This window comes from Falco rusticolus, chromosome 5 (assembly GCF_015220075.1).
Source record: "Falco rusticolus isolate bFalRus1 chromosome 5, bFalRus1.pri, whole genome shotgun sequence".
NCBI lineage: Eukaryota > Metazoa > Chordata > Aves > Falconiformes > Falconidae > Falco > Falco rusticolus.
Genome location: NC_051191.1, coordinates 2,160,603 through 2,185,049, shown reverse-complemented (window position 1 = coordinate 2,185,049; position 24,447 = coordinate 2,160,603). Strand labels below are relative to the sequence as shown.

General features: G+C 36.1%; 1 protein-coding gene across 4 annotated transcripts in view; it reads right to left on the bottom strand.

The window, feature by feature from the left end:
• The window catches only part of TBC1D22A (TBC1 domain family member 22A), a 180,182-nt gene that overhangs the window by 127,838 nt on the left and 27,897 nt on the right, over positions 1 to 24,447 (bottom strand). For 3 of the 4 annotated variants that reach the window (XM_037387552.1, XM_037387555.1, XM_037387554.1), the window contains exons 5-9: positions 20,394 to 20,464; positions 13,677 to 13,805; positions 12,663 to 12,725; positions 4,882 to 4,996; positions 4,402 to 4,404 (exon numbers count right to left, since the gene is read on the bottom strand). In XM_037387552.1, the coding sequence (XP_037243449.1) occupies positions 4,402 to 4,404; positions 4,882 to 4,996; positions 12,663 to 12,725; positions 13,677 to 13,805; positions 20,394 to 20,464 (381 nt within the window). The remainder of the gene's footprint in view (positions 1 to 4,401; positions 4,405 to 4,881; positions 4,997 to 12,662; positions 12,726 to 13,676; positions 13,806 to 20,393; positions 20,465 to 24,447) is intronic. The other variant, XM_037387553.1, reaches the window with a different exon arrangement.

Sequence of the window (24,447 nt, the reverse complement as noted above, 5' to 3'; positions counted from 1 at the left end):
TGGTGGAGCTGAATAGGACAGGTCTAGGTGTTTAGATGCATCAATCCTGCTATCTCAGATAAATGTATCACCCAAGGTTTCAGCTCTGTCTTGTAAAGGAAATAATGCATGCTAAAGAAAATTTTTCCTTCTAACCCTGTAAGTATGAGAAAAAACTTCTAGCAGCTCTCTGGAGTCAGTGGGTTATACTCTCTGCTCTCTGGCTTACTGCCTCAGCACTCAAATTCAGTTTTATGTATGTTCTAAACAGATTTACTTACTGCATAAAAATTACAACTCTTTCCTGGAGAGAAGAAAAATCTCCCTCCTATATTGACGACTTTTTCACATTTTATGAAGAAACAATGAGGAATTACCTCAGATACAGCCGTGACAGTGCTCTGAAACATCACTCCAATTATATTATGAAAATGAAAATTGTATTAGATATACCATTTAACAAACTATGTAAAAAACAGAATTAGTAGTTTTAAGTGTAATTATTTGCAGCAGAAAAGGAAGGAGAGAAGGCAATAACCAGTACAAAATCTCATTTTAAGGACAGGACACACAAGAGGGAATTAAAAGAAAGGTAAGCAAGGGAGCTATACACAGATGACTGCTTTTCCAGGATTAAAGTACCTTTATCTTATCACAGATAACACTGGTCTGGGACTAAATCCCATACAAACCCCATTAGGGTTTGGGCCTGGATTCATTATTCCATAAAAGTCATGTATGTATCAATAAAAAAAATACTAGGTAACAGAAGTTGCATTTACTACCTTCAACAAAATAATTTAAGATCACAAGACAAATACTTACAAGGGTAAGACCCCCTCTCTTTCCAAAGTTTTCAGTTCATGAGCTCTTCTAAGCTCCTCAGATTGTCTCAAGCTCCTTTATTACAAGATTGCTGACAATATCTCAATCGCCATTCCAGTCTTCAGTAGCCTTTTCTTGATGTTCTTTATCCAACCAAATTATGAAATGCTACAATAGTGTTCATTTCCTGCCCTTGACTTCCTACTAACTCTTAATTTTCTCTTGATTCAGCACTGCTTGAGGTTTCAAAGTGATTTCACACAGCCATTCCACTTAGTAATGGCCTGACATGCATCCTTATTATGATGGTGTTTCTCTTGAGCTCTCATCTCTCTGGATGGTGACCCAGGTCCTCTCTGTGGTGTTAAATACACACACAAGGCCCAGGAAATTACTGAAATGCAGACGCAGTAGTGAGACGTCACAGGTAGTGAAATGTAGCTGACTCCGTGAGCAAGAAACCATGGACAACTGTGCAGCACAACTTAATACCTGGAAACAGCGTATATCAACAGGAACTCAGGAGCAACAGAGAAGTGTACAAAGAAAGTAACACCTGTGGCAACTTGAAATAGAATTTGCAATCCAGTGCAAAATATCCTTGTCCACGTTAAATCAGTGAACAGTGAGCAGTCACATGGTATATCTTACCTCAATACCAAAAATGCCTCTGGAATTGTACCCACATGGACGATATTCATTTTGACACAAACTAATATGCTAGAAAGACAAAGAGCTTTCAGGAAAGCTGCCCTGACAGTAATTACCATTTGTTCTGACAACTCATAACAGTGCTTCGTCATGTAGGAGGTTGTAAGTAATGACAAAATAGTTTTTCTGTACAACTGGTGTTTGAAATTCCAAAGGAAGCTTTATATTACGGCAGAATAAGCTTAAAGATGCCTAGCATTTTGGGGGAGTGGGGGGAAGTTGAGATTGACACACACAATCACCTAGTATGAAGAACCTAAGGTGCAAATTCCTACTTCTAATGTAGACCAGAAATCCTAATCTGAATATACTGTATTCCAGCAGGGGCTGGTATCTAAGCCCTCTGAAATTTTCTTTTAACTACAGTTGTGCCTCTCCTGGTTTGGTTTGACAACCAAGTTTTATCCCGTTGAAAGCATTACAGTATTCTACTTTTATTGCAGAACAGGGAACTAATGAGACACTACCAAATTACACTTCCATCGCATTTACATGGCTGTAAAGGTTGAAGGAATGCTCGCCACATTTAACATACTCATTTCGTATATTCAGTCGCTCAACCTATTCTAAATGTGTGAACTTATGTGCTGAAATTAGGTACCTCAATCCATACTAAACCATCAAAACATCCACGACTTTGGTCCTTATAAAAAGACCCCAAAACCTACTTTTTAGTATTCAGATTTGAATGAAAAGGCACGTAAATTGTCACTTCCACACATGTCATTTGTATCTTCAAAAGTTCTTTAGCAACACCTTTCCAAATAGTGTCTGGATGTCTTTAGCAGAACAAAAGACTCCCAGCACTAGAATAAATGTCTCACACTTGTTATGCAAGATTAAAGATTAAGGGCTCTCTTAGTCATAAATAAACATTACTTTCCTCCCACCAAAATATTGGAAAAAACTTCAACTGTACAAACACTATCAGGATATACCATCAAATGACCTTATCAGCACATAGTTATTAATGGCATTGTTATTAGTAAGAATTTATTATTAAACTAACTCTTCAGGACCTGTTTTTTTTTTAATTGTAGAAAGAACCTAAAATAAAAGGCATTATCAATTTCAACGGCATGATTCCAGACCCAAGTGACTAAGAATTGCAACACAAAGGTTTCAGTTAAATTGAGAAAGATACAAAAAACAATGAAGTACTAATAAAGCAGTTTAAGTTACAAGCCAATACTCACTTAATCAGAGCAAGAAATAAGATCTAGAGAAAATTTCTAAGATAAATAGAGTATTACTAGATTCTAAATACACTAATAGCTTAAACATTTTTGCTAGGAAGCTCCTTCAATTCTGCATTAATTTCTATCAAAATCACTTAGGTACAATTCAGAGTCCAATTTTCTAAATCTCATGATTTCTAACATACTTCATAAATGTAACGTCCCTATTTCAAGTATAAGTAAAATGCACATTTACTCTAACTTGGATGCATTACTCAGTGTAAACTGAATATATTCAAAAGATTCAAATAAAAAAGCTATTTAAAGTCAAATCAAGTTTTTATGTGTCACTGGGGGAAATAACCACTGTTAGCACTTAGCCAAGACCACCACTATATTAAAGAAAGCACCTCCATTTCAGTATTTTTCTTATTATATAGACATTAACTTTTCAATGAACTTTCAGAATACAGTTTTCCGAGTTTCATAAATTTGCAGTGGCAAAATCTCTTGTATGGTTGTTAGGTTTTGAGTTTTGTCTTTCTTCACTGGACACTCAGTGGAACAGCTATGCTCTCCTATACAAAAACACTGACAAACTGGCAAATATATTAACAATCATCAGGGTCTCCAAATGTAAGTTGGTGATAAAGACAAACTTATTTACCATATTAATTAAATGGTCTATTTAACATGGAATATCAATTCTCTAATCACATCTCATTTGAACTTCTTATTTCAATTAACAACCCTAAAGTCTACTGGAGACCCTACTGTTCTAGGATCATTAAGAACGTTTTCATTATCTGTCAAATGAGGGAGTAAAAGGCAGAAACTGCAAGTACTCTCAGGAGTAGGCCTCTACCCTGCTTAAGAGATGATTAGGTAGAAAGCAGTGGTAGTTCTCATTAGTTGCTTAGCAATGAAATGTCCCCCTATGAAACAAGAAATGAACAAAGCAACAGAGGCGTTGCCATGCAAATGAGTAAATGGATAGTCTATCATCCACTCAAGGATAATCTGTCCTTCATTAAATCTAATAAATCTGGATTAAGACACCAATGGGTATCTTACGTAGATAAGGTAGGAGTAATTCACTATATACAGCCCCACTGAAGTTAGCCAGACAGCGTGTTGTTCAAGTTTACATATAAGCACTGTGTATTTTCGTTGTACATACGTATGACAAATAGAAGTACAAGGAAAACAGTTTTAATTCAAGACACATTAATGCTGTCATTTTTACTGTTTAACCGTAGCAGTTATATCCATAGTGATACCCCAATTACTAATGAATAATTGCTAATGATTAGCCATACTCTTAATGTTTATAAAGACATAAATACTAATCTACAGATTTAAGGCATGAATTGTTTTCTAGTAAGAGTTGAGTATTTAACCAATATCTGAGTTGGCAAATAAAAAAGTTTTCAGAAAGTATACTCACATATAAAGCCACAAACTCAACAAATACAGCTGTTTATGCTCCTGTTGTTACTAGTGGTATGTGTTGTAAGCCCCAGAACAGCAGAGTTCTTCACCAGAGAAATTTCATTACTGCTGCCTTAAATTTCAGTCCCTAGTTTCAGGTTGCCCTTCTTTCAGTCACAAATCTAGTTTAGTAGGTTCCCTCTACTTAAATTTCCTTACCACTCATTTAAAAGGTTTCCTTGTTTCATGGGGTTTTTTCTTGTTTTACTGTGGGCACCTTCTCACTTCATATGTACAATTAAAAGTTTTCACAGAAAACATGGGGGGAGCGGGGAGAAAGGGAGAATAAAGCCATCTATGAAGAAAAAAGCATCAGGAGTGGTGAACACTTAACTAGAAATCACGGCGATACCAAAACCTAGACTGTGATTCTTCCCCCTGCTTTCAGATATCACAAATGAGAACGTTGTCGCAACTGCTACAGAGAGGTTTGTTTGGTTGGGTTTTGTTGTTAGGAGAAGGTTGTTTGGAATAAAAAGCTGAACGATTCCTGAACTCCACCAACTACTTACACAAGATCTATTTGCTTCTCAGTATATATTGAAGAGAACTAAATGGATTTAGAATTTCAAAATTTTATGATTAATGCATCAAATAATGTTTTGATTAGCTCATCCAAATTGTTATTCAGATTAAAATGAAGATGTTGTTCCAAAACCAGTACCAAGTCATAATTTGGTATTAAGACAAATCTTACCTATATATTCACAAACGAAGACTACGAAAAAGGGAGTAACCAGATCATTTATGCCCTGAACATATCCACTGGCTGGATGACGTATTGCCCAGATAAATAAAATTCTTTCAAAGATCTGAAAAAGAGTTAAAGAAACTATCAGAAATTTTACAAACTATTTTAAACCATATACTTGAATATTTTACAAGGACAAATATAATAATCATTAAGAAACTAGTATAAAAACAAGTATAGAAACAAGTATAAAAACTAGTATAAAAGCCTAAATGAACACTAGTATTCATAATTAACATTCAGTGCGAAGTAAGCTTCTCAGTTCTTCAAAAGAAATACATTTTCAGGGTATTAGCACATGTTAAAACCAACCAGTTACAGTAGTTACAAAAGAGTAGCACTTATTCATGAAAGCTTTTCCAACAATATAAAATTTATCTTTCCTCAAGAGACAGAAATATTAAATCATTTTCCCATGATTTTTCACCTTGTTGAAAGTATTTTATCAATATACTATTCTATTTATTCCTAAATTACAGAAAAAAGTACTTCACATAGCTTAGATGTTTTAACAACATGCCCATAAAAAGAGATTCCATAATAGGTAAGCTTGCCCAATACTGCAGTGTGGGGGTTTAGGCTTCAGAAGAATGTATACTGGCAATTAAAAAAAAAAAATACGAAACCAGAAAATGTAGAAATAAGGCAGCTGTGCCTGCCATATCACATAACCTCACCTCCTCAACTCTGTGAACTGTATTTTGATTAGGATCTGCAAAAGCTCCTAAGGCCACCACATATCTCACCATGGGAAGGACAGCATGAGAACAGTGCGGAGCAGGGAAGTCACAGAACTTCTCTGACACAATATAGGACTGTGACAAGCCATATTTTCTCTCAATTATTTGCTTCTGAACGAGCTACATGTCTTTTAAATACTGCAAATAAGTAGTGGAGTGAAAGTTTCAAAGTGTTTTGCCCCAGTTACAGGTACTCAATCAGGTATAATCTTCTGAAGCAAAAGAATATTTGCTCTTTCCATTGAAGGTCTGGCCAAGAAACCAGAACGCAGAGGCAGGTAAGGGGAGCAGAGGAAGGACAGCTCAAACCAAAGGACTATGTTGCTTTTAAGATCAGAGCTCACTACTAATAAAACAATGATAGACTTTGTAAGGACCCCAAGGAGATTCCATAGTTTGCTGCAACCCCAGAAGTCAATTAATGCTCAAGGCTTCAAGAAAGCCCATGAAAGACTTCACCTGACAGGACGCAATAGGGAGAGGAAGTTTAGTTTATGCAGCCAGTCTTATTTCTATTCAAGCTCACTTCAAGTTTTCTGCTTTTTTAGATTAAGATACTAACCATTCTAATTCCATTTTAAATAAGAATCTTAATTATTTTGTTTAAAAGCCCTCTTGCAGACATTTTTAAGTAAGGAGATATCGAGGCATATATGACTCGCATCTGAGTACTTGAGAGTCCCATCACAGGCTTCCACATGAGCTACCTGAAGCTGAAACACATTTGCATCTTTTGCTTTGGAAACAAGTCCCAAATATCAACATCATCTACCTTTCTCACACAAGTTTTCTTTTGATAATCAACTTCCCTTAATCTCCAGATTTTACAATTCCCTGGAATGCTGAAAATCCACAGAACAAGGGACACTGTCAACAACAATAAATATGAAGAGTTCGGTGGGCGCTGAAACACAAGCCTTAGCTTAGGTCTGATCCATTACAGCTGCAATTACGGTTCAGTTTTTGCACAGGGTCACTTCAGTTTGGGAGCAAAGATTAGGCAGAAAGTGAAATATTCACATAGCAAATTCTTCATAAAAGCCTCTTGTTTTCATTAGCCAAGATGCTTATTCCTTTACCTATAATTTTTTCTTGGTGCCGGTCCGGTTACCTCATGTTTTTTTAATACACACTGCACATCATACTAAAAAGATACCAACCTCTGCCCATCAAGCAATAGCCAGTGGGGTTTCATTGTCTATCAACAACTATATAAGTGACCTGTCATTTACAGCTTGCTTTTACATTTTACATAATTATACATTTATTAAATTAGTTGTTTGTGTCATATTTTTTACTATTATTAGAAAACTGCAAATCTATCTAGGTTCGTTACCTCATAGCCATCCTTCCTGCTTCTGTCAGCTGCCATTTCTAGATTCAGTAACATTAATTTTGTCAGTATTATCACTGTTATTCCGTTTTACTTCAAATAAAAGACGTTTAGCATACTGCAAATACAAATAACTCTTCAAAACAAATAGATAGAGATGACTAGAAAAACCCATTTAAATAGCAATTTTTGAACGTAGAATAGTGTTATGCACTAGGCTAAATAAACTCCTGGTGTGATGAGGTTACAAAATACACACAGTGAGAATCAAAAAAATAATTTTTTAAAGAATCGGTAATTCAGTAACAGACACTGTAAAAATTAAAATAGTAGTGCTTTTCATTAAGGCATTTCTCAAGTCAAACAATCCCCACATTTGTACCACCAAACTTTCCTTTACTCAGAACCTGATAACATACATAGTTTACATTGCAAATTGAGAAGCCTATGGATTTCAAACATTTTTAAAATCCAGGTATGAAAACTAAGTGGGTAGGGGTGTTGTCTGGATTTGGGTTGTTTTTAATAATACTGAGCAGGAAGGACCACTCAGTGATTTAAACGTTGGATTTAATATCGCCTTCTAATCAGAAATTCAACAAATACACACTGAAATAGTGTTTTCAATTTCCTAACCATTTCCATAAAGTTTCATTTGCTGTTCTGAATTGAAAGAAAAAAAAAAAAAATGAGCACTGAAACCAGAAAGGCAGACTGATTTAAGTTTTTACACAGCACTCATCACTGTGTTCAAATAGGGCTCATTAAAAAAGTCACTTTCCCCAAAGGTTTCCTTCTTGATTTTCAAATCAGCAACAGAATCTGGAATTACTTTTCTACTATGAGCCACTACATCTCATGAGATGTCATTACCAATCAATTACTCTCTCTTGAATTTAACTCTCATTCATGGTAACATTAAGAACTATATTCATATACATGAAGAGAAGGATTCATTAGCTTAAATGCAGATTTTGAATTTCCTGTGGGTTTTGCCACCTCAGAGGAACTCCAGACCCCCCAAACCTTCAATCACAAAGGCTTTTAAGAATTTGCTTTTTGTTTTCTATGTATAGGAAAAAAACCAAAGAGGCAGGGACAAATTTATAAACTATTTTTAAATTGTGTTGTTTCCTTGGAATTACTTCTCCCATACTATGCAAGCATCGACAGGAAATACACAGCCATGTACTAGACATTTAAACAAAACTCAGTTAAAGATACAGAAAACGTTGATAGTAAGTTACAGACTACACCACACCAGCTAATCAAATCTAACAAACCTAAACTTGCTGTCATTAGTCTTTAAAATAAACTTTGTGAACCATATGGAGGAAGACCTCTAACTCTTTTCTCCTCCTCTTTGAGGGCCACAATTTATTCCCAGTCCTTTAACATTACCTTCCTCCCACCCAGGATCCACATAACTCCCATAAAATGTAAAGCACTTCAAACTGATTTTAAAAGTAACATAATAATGAGTTATTGCCACACATCAGACTCAAAACACCTTCTAAACTGAAACATTTTATTATGGAAATGAAATTCCAAGTTAAAATAAATTAAAGCTTTTATTAACTCTAATGAAAAGCTCTTTGGGAACAGAGACTCAGATACCACCAAGAGCAATACAAATATTGGAATAGTAACATTTGGAAATTGAAGTCAGAAGACATCATGAGGTTTATACACATTATGCTTCTAGTCTTTTGACTAGCATTTTTCATAGAACCATAGAATGCTTTGGGTTGGAAGAGACCTTACAGATCATCTAGTAACATACACACACACTAGACACCTTCCACCAGACCAGGTTGCTCCAGCCTGGCCTTGAATGCTTCCAGGGACGGGGCAGCCACAGCTTCTCCGGGCAGCCTGTGCCAGGGGCTCACCACCCTCACAGTAAAGAATTTCTTCCTAATAGCTAATCTAAATATTTCAGTTTAAAGTTTCAGTTTAAAGACATTCCCCTAATCCTATCACTACATGCCCTTGTAAAAAGTCCCTCTTCAGCTTTCTTGTAGGCTCCCTTTAGGTCCTGGAAGGCTGCTGTAAGGTCTCCCGGCTTTGTTGCCTTCAGTCTCTTGACCTCATTCCATGTGACATTCTTCCTAGTAGCGGTATCATTATTCCAAACCTCTGCAGCATCAAAAATATGTACAAAAAACATCATAACCACAGTAAGTCTTGCACACAATGCCACACCCTTTGAAACCTGTCTGACGCATACTTTGATTCCCTTCTTTATAGCTCCTGTCAACTTGCCTTAAAAAAAGGGAAAGTGACCATTGCTCACCTGGGACCAGCAACATCTCCCCCCTCCCTAAAAGGCAGTCAGCCCTGGGAGCAATGAGAGGCCCTTGTCTGCATGAGCCCTTGGGAATAGGAAGGGATCCCCTATGAGGATAGGGGATGAGGCTGTGCTAGGGTAGGGCTCCAAAAACCCAGAAAGGGAGAGGATGCAGCAAGGGAGAAGTTGGATGTCATGACTCTACCAGCATCATTTACACTAGTCTTTGTAAGATGACATTACGCAAGTTGGCTTCAGTTCTCTTGGATCAAATGGATGATATTGGGTATGGACAGGGATTTTTTTTATTTTGGGGGGCGAGGGGGGACATGCCACAGAGGGATTGTTGTTTTTTTTAAAACATGAAAGCAGCAGCACTCTACTTGTGCAATGCCTGGATCACATAAATAAGAATTATGTTCATCTATTTTATCTGGCTCAATTATGCTTGTTAGGTGGCCCAATTTACTAAACATTCAAATTAAAGAAATCTACCAGGCTGTATTCAACATACTAATTTAAGGGGCTGTATACATGAAATAGAATTACTAGCATTGGAAAATAATTCAATGCCACTTGCAAGAGCAATCAGTTTCTAAAAAGTATGGATTTAAAATGTTTACTTCAAAGCAGTATTTAAGATTAGAAAGCATTAGAAAACATGCTTTTGGACAAGTTTAACAAATAACTAGAAGTGAAAGCAATGCTAATTTTGTGGGGGGAAACACACTCGTAAATGACATCTCAGTCAATCCCATTAAATGAATATGCTACATGAGCAATGTTGTTAATCTGCAAAAAGACAACTAAAAGTGAAGAAGATCTAAAAAAATTCACCTTTAATGGTCCCACAAAATTAACTGAAACTGCAATCCAGGCTCAAACTTCACTGAATAATAATTGGTATTGAAATTCTATTGATATTACTGGATTATACTTAGGAAAAAGTTAGACACAGTATTTCCTTTTTATTTTAATTATTCCCAAGCAATAATGAGAGGTGTTTTATCCTGGGAGTGTCTACTAGTTCTGAAGTTGACTGTCAGCATTTTCATTAAACCAGCCTATTTTCAGATTAATTACAATTCAGCTATAAAAAAAAATTCTCCTGTCAACTATGACTGCTTCTAAAAAATACTGCACTAGTATCTTCTTCACATTAATATACTCTCCAAATTTCCAAATAAACTCTTTAGCTCTAAGTTAATCATTTAACCAAAAAGAGACTGCAAATACCCTGTAACTTAATTCTTTGCAATGTCTTATAATAAGATGCTTTCCTCAACACACCAAATATTTAACAAAAAAAAAATGTTTCAAATGTTGGAAAACCTTGACCATATCTTCTTTAACTATCAATACAAGTTTACTCTAACATTTCTAACTGTATTATGGAAAAAGCACGTAACTATGGTAGATACAAAGCTGTGTTTCTATAAACTCTTATCAAGTTTGCATCTAAAAAAATGTATTAACCATCTCTTAAAAGCAGTCATAGAAATATATTGTGTTATGCATAATCTAATAAACAAAAGACAAAACTAGTCCAAGATCCCACAAGTTTGTCTGACAATCCTATTATTTTACTAAATGCTTTATTTAAAAATATTCTCCAATGAGAATAGTTCGTCTTTCTTAGTATCATTTATTATTATCATCAGTTTTTATTAAGCTACTTCTTATCCAAATAATTTGGTTAAAAGAAAGGACATTAAACATTCTAAATTAGCTTTTTAGCTGGAATTTCTATTTTAAAGTTGTTTTTACAATTGTTCAGCTAATTTAGAAATAAATACACCACCTAGGAGTCACTCTTGAAGACAAGTTTTTTACTTTGCAATCTTCCTTTAAAAAAAAGAATAGACACACATTCTTACACCAGACAAATTAAACAGCTTCTAATTTCTCCTTCACTAAAACACCCGGGGCGGGGGGGGGGGGGGGGGGGGAGGCGCATGGTGGGAACGAACCATAATTTTGGGGCATTTCCACTTGAACCAAGAAGTACAAAAACACAAGCCTTGTATATCTGAACCAAAGTCATATTCAAGAGACCGATGATCTTCACTGAAAACTTCAGAACAGTTTAACCACACGATGCAAGGAAGTAAAGAAACCACCCAAAAAAAGCCACCACTATGTTGAATGCAAATACATCTTTAGAACAATTTAAAAGACTATTCCTGATACAGTACAAGTATTTCTTTCCTCTTAGAAGTATTTAAGTATTCTTCTTTCAGTAACTATTTTTTCCAAGAAATAATATTCACCTCCGGTTTCATTTATTGGCTCATTTCTAGCTACAACACTGACACAACTGACACATTCCTTTAATAGTTTATTTCTTACTGGTATTGTTTCACTTCTTGTCCCTTTATTGTTCTTACTTTACTTTTTGATTCGCCCCTAGAAAAGCCCAGGTAAAACACCACCATGTAGAAAGCAGAAAGAACACAGTATTTTTATGTAATTTTCTTTCAGAATACCACAATATGCTATTTCTCCAAACTGATTTCTTCAACATGTGGAGGAGCACTTCCATTAAATAATCACAAGAGCAGAAAAACCAGTGAAAGCTAATTCTGCATTTAACTTCTCATATCATCTAATGAACTATCAGATGATGTTCTATGTGGCTTTATAACGATACTAAGAACATACATGAAATACATTTGAAAGTCTAACTAGAAACATTAGGAATAAGAAGATACTGAAGGATTAAAAGTAGTAATTGAAAGAGGATGATTCACACCATCTGTACTATTTATTCTTTACAAAGAAAAATCCCCATGGGATTCAATTACCCAACAATATAGACCAATGTGATTAACATTTATTATTAATTCATGTATATTTAATACAGTAGTAAAAGAATTTCAATAGTGTGCTCAACATACAAAACTTACAAAGAAGCATAATCAAAGAAGGAACACAAACCGGTCATGCTATAAATTCACAAGAATATTTCCCAAGTGGAAGACTCTACGATAAGAACTTCCAGACCTTAAATGATTTTGACAGTTACATAGAACTATGGGAACTATGCTCTGGAGTACTTGAAAAACATTTCATTAACTAAATATATAAAAAAGCAAAAAAGGAAAAAACCCTCAAAGGCACAAGACCAAACTGACTGATTCAATGCAGGAGATCAATGAGATGCCACTCCTTTTACTACTTGTATTTACACTGCTATTCTTAGCCTATACTTACATATCCTCATTTTTTTGACTTTTGTTAAAGTTAGCCCTGAAGTCAAAATAGCAAATGTTGTCAAATTAATTACTAAACAATCCTGTGATAACAGATTCATTAATAACATGGTTTCTTAGAAAAAATAAAATTCTTCGGATCTTATTCTTACCTCTGTTACTTTAGGCTGAAGTCTTAGAACTTCAGGACTCATGCGTGGGATATCTATATGGATCTAATTAGAGAGAAAGAAGAACACCGTAAAAGGAACCAGCAACACACTTTTTAAATAACACTATAGTAACAACAATCCTATGGTTTTACAGTATTGGTTGTAATCCCACTGTATAACTATTTTTGGAATAACATGGATTTACTGTATTTCAAAACATATGGCCAAATCTGTAAGTCACTGTTAATCTATCAGTGAAGCAAAAAAACCCCATCAAAAACTACATATACTTTGTCTTCACATTTTAGGATCCTTACATCACATTTTGACTGTTTGCAAGTTACAGTCATATTAGCAATACTCATTTCCCCAAAGTAACTATGATTAAATACATACTACTACTTCTGAAAAGTCATGTTCAATTGACACTACCATATACGCATCTTACTACTAAAGATCAGGCTTGAACCTGAAAGAACAATCTCAGCATCTTCTGTCCTAAGGAAGGCTAAAGTAGTATTGCTTAGTCTTTATTTACTGATACAAAAAATTCATTTTAATAAAAAAAAAATTAAGTTATTTGCTTATCTGGGTGGTTAAGAAAGTTTGACATGCCCCTCTTTACTGCAAATCATACAGTTTCAATGTCTTAAGCAGAAGCATGGAGCTAGCAAGAAACAGTCACTGTTATACTTTCCCTCTCCATCCTCATTCATTTGAAGGAGAGTCTGAGCAGGAGGTCAAAGATTTGAAAACCCTACTATTCTTAAATGGAAAACCATGGAAGTGACACATAGCACGACTAAAGCTAGCGTTAAAGAAATCTACTATTTTAAATTTCAGACCAAAATATTTCATTATTTTGCTGCCGCAGTGTAGGGAAACAATTGATTAGAGAGCTGTCTATCAAGTAAAATAAAAGAAATAGATAAAACAGTAGCAAACTTCAAAAAGAACCTCTTTCAGTTCTTTAGCAGATCTCCTGTAGGTAAGTCACTTTAATAGGTGTTCTACCTGTCTGTACGTATCTTGGTGATTTTCATCATTTCTGGAATCATAGTATTGTTCAACAAATGCAAAATACTCTTTGCGTTTTCTTTGTAAAGTGCTTTCTCTTCTGTCCACATTTGCAGGAAGATAGCCCTGAGAGAAAAAAAAACCAAAAAAACCACACAAACAAAAATCCAGTGAAATTAAAAGGGTATTACTCTTTGCTTTACAAAAAGCTGTACCGGCATTCGATTACATGTCACAGGAATGCTAATAAACTGTATAGTACCATACAGTCCTACATGGATCTGAATAATCCTTTAGTAAATCAGCTTTCTGAACATTCCAACTGATACAAAAGTTCAGATAAAAACACCTTACTAAAATCAGCTTTTTTCTTAAAATTTTTTTCTTAAAGGTTTTCAGCTTTAACAAGCAATTTTTCATCAAGAATTCCAAGACAATGCTTGCCTTCCAAAGAGAAAAGCTCAAATAAAAAGTTCAGATAAATGTAATTCTATATGAGTTCATTATTTTCTGTATTTTTATGTGGCTATTAGTTTTATTAAGTTTTTAAACAAAATGCATATTATCTCAGTGATTTTCAAGTAGGAATGATATACTCTAGCAAATACGTTTAAATTATGGTTAAACTTGTAATACAATTGAGTGTTAATTCAAAAGCTTTACAAACATTCTAGCTGCTTTATTCACTGTTTCAGAAGAGGAAAAAAATAATTTCAACTTTCATTTCATCACAACAGGTTATTAAAAGTTTCATCACAGAAAAAGACTCAACAGCACCAGTGACCGGGCTCTTAAGATGCACGAACGCTAGCTGTACACTTCCTTCATTATTTCCCAAAAGCAATTTATGGTATTATCCTATTTTGCTTAAGGTATGGACACACTAATAAAGTCATGTATCAGAAATACAGGATTATATATTGTTGCGTCAAGTACAGAACGTAGCTGAACAGTTCTTCTTTGAAATCATTTATATATATCAAAAAACTCCTATCTTACCCAAAAAATAAATCCATCTTGATTTTCGTGTTTGATCGCTATTTCTGGCATCTAAGTCTACTTACATTTAAAAACCAACAAGCTCGGGTTACTATTTCAGCATTTTATGAGAAGTATCATCAACACTACTAAATGTTCACTTCTACGTATAAGGTATACTTATTAGAAACACCATTATTAAAGTAACTGGCCACCAAAAAGTTTCCTGAATATACAAAAATAATTAATGCTTTCTTGTAAGCAGCTTGATCTCAAATGATAAACACATACCCCCTAACACTGAAAAAAAAAAAAAAAGCTAGTCCATTTTTACATACATGGCAGTCCTGAACAAAAAAACTTTGTATCAGAAACATTCTAAAGATAAATGACTATGAAAGAGATCTGGACATCCAAGGCAACGTAAAAAAACCCTAATAATCATATTATTCACTAGTCAAGTCAAATTAAAATATTTCTTGCCAATATTACAAAAGCTCACTTTCCACAGCAAAGCTATCACCATACTAATAGTAAAGATTAAAACAAAGAAAAAAAATTGTCAGACTTAAGTTTCTTTAACAAAAATACTTCTCCTAAGATCAAAATAATGCTATACTCGACGAGCAGCATGTATTTACTGTTACAGAATGAGACATACCTACTGCAACTAACTAATAAAATGCTACGCATTTAACTACAAAAACAATTTCCATATTCACTCCTAAATACTACAAAGAAAAACAGAAGGGCTAAACCTAACATGTTAAAATTGCTAATTATACAATAAAAATAAACACTAAGTGTACAGGTTCCATTACTATCCAGTAACATTCCAACATCATAACCCATTTCTACAACTTCTATTTCACTCAACATTTAGGGACAAAATACGCAACATACTAAAACATCAACAGATTTTAAAAAATATCTCTATATGAAGCAACCATAATCCAAGGAGAAATGGCCAGTAACCTGCTAGACCACTTAAACACCAAGTGTTTAAACATCCAAGGGTACCGAGAGAGCTGCCAGAAGTGCTCACTGAGACACTTTCCATCATTTATCAGCATCACTGGTGAACTGGGGCAGTCCTGGCAGGCTGGAGATCAGCCAGTGTGACACCCATCTACGAGAGGAGCCAGGAGGAGGATCCAGGGAACTACAGGCCTGTCAGCCTGACCTCGGTGCTTGGGAAGGTTATGGAGCAGAACATCCTGAGTGCCATCACACAGCATGTACAACACAAGCAGGTGATCAGGCCCAGTCTTTCAGAAAGCCACACTGACAGGTCCTGCTTGACTAACCTGATCTCCTTCCATGACAAGGTGACCCGCTTAGTGGATGAGGGAAAGGCTGCAGGTGTGGCTACCCAGACTTCAGTACAGCCTTTGACACCATCTCCCACAGCATTCTCCTGGAGAAACTGGCTGCGCATGGCTCGGATGGGTACGCTCTATGCTGGGCTAAAAGCTGGCTGGCCGGCCGGGCCCGGCGGGTGGTGGTGAGCGGAGTTACATCCCGCTGGCGGCCGGTCACAGCTGGTGTCCCCAGGGCTCCGTGCTGGGGCCAGCCCTGCTTAATGCCTTTATCAATGACCTGGGCGAGGGCACCGAGCGCACCCTCGGCCAGTTTGCAGGTGACACCGAGCTGGGGGCAGCGCTGATCTGCTGGGGGGCAGGAGGCTCTGCAGAGGGGTCTGGGCAGGCCGGGCCGATGGGCCGAGGCCACTTGTAGGAGGTTCAACAGGGCTCAGTGCCGGGTCCTGCCCCTGGGTCACACCAGCCCCACGCAGCGCGACAGGCTGGGGCAGGGGGCTGGGAACTGCCTGGGGGGAAAGGGCCAGGGGGGGCCGGGTGACAGCCCTGGGCATGAGCCAGCAGGGTGCCCGGGGGGCAAGGCGGCCAACGGCATCCTGGCTTGTGCCAGGGACAGTGCGGCCAGCAGGACCAGGGCGGTGATCGTCCCCTGGTACTGGGCACTGGTGAGGCCGCACCTCGAACACGGGGTTCAGTTTTGGGCCCCTCAGTGCAAGACAGACATCGAGGTGGGGGAGCGCGTCCAGAGAAGGGCAACGGAGCTGGTGAAGGGTCTGGGGCACAAGCCCTGTGAGGAGCAGCTGAGGGAGCTGGGGGTGTTTAGCCGGTAGAGAAGGAGGCTCAGGGGGGACCTTATCACTCAATCTCTGTAACTCCCTGACAGGGGCTGTAGGCAGGTGGGGTCAGTCCTTCTCCCAAGGAACAAGTGATAGAACAAGAAGAGATGGCCTCAGGTTGCTCCAAGGGATGGATATTATCCAAGGTTGGATATTAGGAAACATTGCTTCCCTGAAAGGGCTGTCAGGCATTGGAACAGGCTGCCCAGGGACGTGGTTGAGTCACCGTCTCTGGAGGTATTTAAAGAGACATGTAGACGTGGCGTTTAGGGCACTGGCTTAGTGGTGGACTTTGCAGTGGTAGGTTTATGGTTGGACTTGATGACCTTAAAGGTCTTTTCCATCCTAAACAATTCTATGTTTCTTATTAAAATAATTTAAGATGTTATTGTTCTAATTTCTTCATTGTTTAAGATGGCAACAGAATAAGTACAAACCACACTACGCTCCAGACACCTGAAGAGGTACTCGCTTTGGGAAAACTATCTTTTAAGATGTATTGACTCGTGTCTGGTTCCAGATACTTTAAATCACACCAGCTTAACTTTTGCCTCAAGATTCAGTCTGACATTTAATATCCTGTCCCAGTGCTTTCTATTAAGTTACATATTGAATTCTGCCTCCCATTTATTTTCAATGGTTGTTTTTTGGGTTGTTGGTTTTTTTCCTGTAGGACATCTTAGTTCCATTAGAAAAGCACATTTGTGAGATCAAACATGATTGTTCGAAGGATACCAATATTTTCTCAGCAAGTCTTTTTGCTATTATTCAGTTTTTAAGACAAGCCATCTTTCAATTGGACACATCTTGTTTCCTGTACACTTTACAAATTAGGTTTTATTTTTAAAAGTTGGAAAGGCTTGCAACATATCATCAGGGAATAAATTGGTGGACAGTTTAATCTGTTTATTCATTAATTTCCTCCAAAGGCTTTTGCAAACTTATTTTTAGTTTTGTTATTCAAAAAAGAAGTGAGCCTGAATAGTTCTGCTTTATGATTAGGTACAGTATATCTAAAGTTTTTGCTGTATTTTAAAATACATCATCTATTTTTTTTATATAGTGTTACCAGTAGAGATGCATCACATCAACAGCCCCTAAGCATTATATTGATTTTCATATGCTTTCCCTTTGAAAAAACGTATTCATCAAATGTATGTTAACATTATTATTTAAATCTTACTTTTAAAATTCCAACTTCAATGCTGATTTTACAAAGATTACAATCACAATTCGCCTTCTGCCTCAAATACTACCAGCTGTACTCAGTTCCCCAAGTCAGTCATAGTTTGGGCTTTTTAAGTAAGGCTTCTGAATAATTCAAAACAAACATATCCACCTTTTATTTAGTTCTAAGTTACACTTTGGTTTCTTTGGTTTTCTGGTCTTTTTTGGTTTTGAAACTGACCTTTAACCAAAACAGTTTTGCTTCTGTACACTTATTTCACCAATAGCTTCCAGTGCACCTATAGCACAAAACATGATCACATTACACCCTCTTACCTGGGACATACGTTAGGCATAGGCAACATGTTTAAACAACTGATGTGACTTAAAAATTAACTACCATTTAGAAAAAAGCATCACGGAGTTTACGACCGCAGATGCTCAAAGAACTTTTTCTTCCCCACTTTGGAAAGATGAAACAAGCTGCTGTGTTACAGTATAGAAGAGTAATGATTACTAAATCACTCATTTTTGTGTGTTTCCAAAAATGTATTGACAACCGCTCAGTAGATAAGAAATCATGACAAGAAATACATAATAAAAGCTAGGAACTTTTAAAATATTGCTATTTATTATTGCTATTTATTTAATATTCCACTCTGAAGAATATATATTTATAAGATCCCTTCTCTGTCTTCTCCAAGCTAAGCAGGCTCAGGTCTCTCTGCCCTTCCTGTTAAGGGAGATGCTCCAGTCCCTTACTCATCTTTGTAGCCCTCTGCTGGACCCTCTCCAGTAGTTCTCTGTCTCTCCCGAACTGGGGACCCTTAGAGCTAGACACAGTACTCCAACTGTGGCCCCATCAGGGCAGAGCACTATGCCTTAGCTTACTATGTTTCAAAGTCAATATTGAGTTAGTCACAATTTTTTTCACTTTGAGTGTTTCCAAACAGGCATCCTAAACTTTAAGACAAAAAAAAAAAAAAAAAAAAAGAAGCTCTTTTCATTACCAAAGTCTCAGACACCAACTTTGGAAACAGAACTAAAATAAACTGTGTACTGCATGTTTCATTTCAGTTACAGTAGGATACTTGAAAATCCACCATTAATAAGCTGCATCTGCATTTAGCAGCCTAGTTCCTTCAAATGCAAATTTAGAAGTCATCAGCAAAAGAGACTCTTTCAGTCACTGGAAATCAGTCTCAATCTGAAGTAAATACTTCGCATTCCCCACTGAATCATTCTACAAAAAGCTAAGCTATTTAAGTCTACTCTCTAAAAAATTCAAGAGTGTTAAACTGCTCTGTGTATAACTCGGAATTTTAAACAGTTCTTAAATGCACGAAGATTTGCTGATAAAGTGTCTTTCAGAGCCTCTGGAGAGTAGACAGCTTGAGATTTTTTTTTTTATTCTTTTTAATACAAACATCCTCACAAGTTTTCTCCCAACCACAGACAAACAGCAGCTAAAATGCACAACCATTTGCCATCACAAGTATTATAGCTGAAAAGATTGACATTAAAAAACTCCTATCAGGAAAACACTGTATTTTTTTAGAAGAAGCTTTTAAAATATAGTGCAAACCGTTTAAAAAAATCAAGTTCTGTAACACCACACCCAGTGAATCCCAAATTCCCGAAAGCTTGTCTCTGATGTCCAACTGAAACATCTCCAGTGCTGTTCCATGTTAATTCGCTCAACCTGTTCCCAAGGTAACACCGCTGCAAAATCCTCTGACCACTGGGCAAAGTTCAGAGAACACAGCCAGCCAAAAACTCACACTACAAAAAAGTCATTAACTTCTTAATTAGCTTGTCTCCCTGAACTGACTCACAGTTCTGACATCAGAGGAGCCAACACCACAAGGTAACTGACCACAGTAGTTCAGATTTGTTTTGTCTTAAACCACTACAGAAAAATTGGCCAAAAAACCTGTAAGATACTATCACTGCTTCTCCTCAATATAGTGCTAATCCTTTCTTGTAGTTACTTTAACCTTAAAGTCAGTACGAAGCCTTTTTGCAGGACACCAATAGGCTTCATTTCCTCTACCTATTTTCAAGAAAACCGTAAAATGTACTTGTCTTTGAACTCTCCACCATTCCATCAAAACTGGTTGAAAGAGGCAACTATCATCACATAAGCCTTTCTTTCATCAAAAGCCAGGCTGAAAAAGTAAAGATATACAGCTGACATGATTTACTACTCCTTCTCATTCCCCTCCTTTCAGTTTGACAAATTAATCTTGAAATTGAGCAAAAGAACAGAACTTGCATTACAATTCAGCAACAAGACACAATGATTTCAAGTATTACTGATGGATTACATGTCAAGCAAAATTATTTGCAATGCTTGAAAAAACCCTATTACTACTAAATGCAAAGGAAGAAGAAAAAAAAAAAATACAACTTACTGAAAGAAGCTTCCATGCAATTGGACGAACCCGTTTGGGAATGCCAGACCAACTCAACTTCCGTAATTCTTCTATTAAACAAGAAACGTGTCATGAGAACCAAGGAAACTACTAACAATATACATAGATATATTCAAATTAGCACAAAGTTGTTTACAAAAATGATCACGTCTTCTTGTAAAGTCCAATGAAATCAGAATTATATGGCAGTTCTAATGAATCAATAAAATACCGGATAATTACTATCCATAAGGATACCTATGATAATACATACTGACTGTGATAAGGTAACTTTCTGGGATATTTCTCACCATTACTTTTTAGTTTACATGCCTTATATTAACATGCAAGAGATATCCAGTATTATCGTATAATATGCTTACACAGATCCTAACTAAAAATGAGATTTGCAGTTACAGAAAGAGAATGAGACTTTATGTCCAAATGCTGGAATCGAATCCCATGCCATATTCTCACTCTTCATGTTGTACTCCATTCTCTTGAAAGCTGCTTGTCAGATACCATACCCAGCTAAACCAATCTGCGGGACTTGACACATACTTTTTGTGAAAATTGCTTATCATGTGAAAAAAGTTATAGCAAAATTACGAAAAATGTAAAGACAAAAGACGCTTAACAGTGTCCCCAAGAAACAGTATTTGAGATATCTGCTTGTACCTCTTCTTACTATGAGTAGAAAATATGGTTTAAAACTGCTAAAGTTCAAGTTATCAACCTGTTAAAGAATACAGGACAACAAAATTCTACATTTTACTTTGCATAGACTTAGTCCAATTAATTATGTAGTAATTTAATTAACTATGTATATTCCAGTGAATTTTGCTTCTATCATATGCCTATATTTTCCAAATTCTATGTTTCAACAAAGCCGTTAAAAACATTCTGCCTACCTGTCTATCTACCCACCCCAAGAAAACGAAGCACAGGAGAAAGTAATTAGAAGAACTACTTTCTGAGTAGATATCACAACTGACTGATTTTGGCCATTTATAGATTCATATTTTCTTTGGTTTTTTGTTATGACAAGGACTCCTATTGGCAACATCTGTCTTTACCCTCCCACCCCCAAATTCCTTCTGCTACTCTTAAAGAAAGGTGCATCTATAATATCAAGAAATGCAAATTATCATGTTAGGTGTGGCATGTTATTTTAGAGCAAATTACTTCTAGACTCACAACTACTTGTAACCAGGAATGAAAACACAGTCCACTGAAACCAGTACAATATTTAAAATACATGCAATATATCCCAAGAAAAAGGAATCAGATTTTAAAAGTTTATTGATGCTAGATAGTTACTGAAGAAAAAAAAGATAATTCTAAATTGTAATTAAAGGTTGTCAAAGAAGCAACTGAAGCAAACAAAAAACTCTAGTATACTGGATTTTGCGGTGTTAAGTTACCTGATCATTAGGATGCCCTATTTTTACATTAGATACATGCTAGCAAAAATGATACTTGCAAAATCCATTTTGTCTTAAATGAGACGACAGCATTAATATGAAGTTAAATAAATCATTGTTAAAAAAAATCCAGCTGGATGAATTCATACTTCCATCTCTTTTTCTTACAGAAAATTGGCAGGAGGCAGAAACGAAAGATTGTTATGGTCATAGGTAGATGAGTGGTTTCAGGGTGGTCACTTCAAACCAATGATGACTATTCCAAACAGACATGGGCTTATCAACAATTGTTGAAGTAAGAGAAACTTCACAGTACTGGACATACACCTTCAGTAAGTTATATGTTTTCCCTCTCCCTCTGAGCAGCAGGCTCAGTTAAGACAACAGCAGCTGCACAGAGATCTCACTTGGAACAGTGAGGCTACATCACCAAATCCAAGCAAAACAGTGACCAGATGCTGCATTTAGGATCAAAACAAAACAGAAACTCAGAAAGGCAGAGAAAAAGAACAGATATTAAGAAACAAGATGTTAAAAGGCCATCATATCAAAGTGAATGTGTCTACCACAAGTCTCAAATCCAGTCTAAAGAAAAAGGATGACTTTCTTATAACATCAATGAAACTCTTTCAACTATAAGCTTTGAAATACAATAGTATTTGACAAAAATAAGTTTCATTAATAGAAACTTTTCTACATTTCAAACCCTTGAAAAAGTTAAAAACACACTGACACAGGAAAAAATGGGGAAAAAAAGTATCTCCTAACATGTTTTTGACATGGTTCATTCTGTTGTTTGTTTTTAAATGAGCTACTTTATATCTTTTCTACAGAAGAAATACAAGGTTGCCAAGGTGACACCTTGTTAAAGCAAGAGTACGTAAGTCAGTCAAGGTTATTTTCTGTCAGTACAAATTATATTTAGATAAGTATTATTGTGTAAGTGAACAAAAGCAGCAGAATACCTAAGCATTTAGGAACATCATATTGAGCATGACCAAAGATATATTCAATCATATTCTCTGGGCAATCCAAAACCTAGAATACCAAATCTAAAGGAAAAAGTGTAAGAACACACCAAATATGAATCTTTCACCTTGAGATATTCTATTACTTATTTGATTTCCAGCAAACAAAGGATTCCTGAACTTTGTATTTCCTTGTACTCGTAGCCTATCCATGTCTATGATAACAGCAGATTAAATTAGTTAATAACGTAACTACACTCACTGTAACTGATTACATTTTATATTCTTTCTTATTTACATTTCATCCCTATCAACATGCTGATCATCTACAGCAAGTATTCTTTGCTCAAAAACTGCAATGTCAGTTCTTTATTACTCCTCCCTCTTTATTAATTGGCACAAGCAGATTATCGCCTACTCTTTAATCTGAAAATAAAAGCATACGCTATTAGGCAGAAACAAGTTTAAGATTGTTTTACCAGTCCGAACTCCAAAACAGAAAACGCAATGTAGCCTTGTTCAGAGAAATCCAAACTGGCAGACCGAGAGCCATTTTGGGTTCAGAGAAGATCTAGACATGGCAAAGCACTGAAATATTTTTAATTCCCCTTCTTTAAGCACAGAGTACATCAGAAGGAGAACCTACTGAGGTACATAAAAAACAGTAGTAACAATGACAAAATTGCTGTTATACCAAGGTTCCTTGAGAGTAGCATGACCGCAAAACCAGAAGAAAATCTTCATCCCTTTAACACTAATTTCCTAATCTTTAGTTCCTACTTACAGATCACTTGAGTCCCATTTATCCACTTCACCCTCTTCTCCAGACTTCCTTTTTCCTTATTTTCCTTCTTTGTGGCTCTCATCCCTATATATTTCAGCTGTATCTTTCCTCAAATCATCAACTGAAATTCCACACCTGTCTTCATTGTTGGCCAACAGAGTTCACTGTATAGTTAAGAAAACCTTGAATTATGAACTAGAAAGTGGTACCATCTTTAAAACAGAACTGTAGCTTAAAAAAAATACAATCTGAATAATAAAGATATTTTCACAGGAACCTGGGTTTTGTTCTTTATCTCAGAATAATCCCAGATATCAATGTTCTCTTGCCTTCTTACTTATACCAAACTATAACAATAAATTTAACTACAACTTTTTGCCTCACAGATGTTTTAAAATTAACATGTAAGAATGTGCATTAGAAAGGAAAAAAAATGACATAAAGTCCAAGTGTCCACTACCCTTCTATATTCTTAAAGCCCGTAACAAGAACTGCCATTAGAAAAATGAAATTCTATTCAGTTTCAGACAAGCTACAGTAGAGGATCAGTGTATTGCCAAACTACATTTAAATGTACCAGAATCATTAAAGACAAAAATATATGCTTTAATGCAATTATTCTTGATGTCATGTTACCTCTCTAGAGCTTGGGCTATTTTTTATTGCTAAGTTACAAACACCAGACTGCTGCTAGTGATTCTAAAAACAAAGTCTAGACAACAAGTTTTGCAGGGTTTTTTTCATATAGTCTTCGTTATTCTTAGTTAACTTTGAACAGTTGTCATGCTATAACAACTTCGCACACGCAAATTTTATCTTGAAGCTTTTGTTGGAAGAACACTTTATCTCTTAACTATGAAGTTAATTGTAACCCCAAG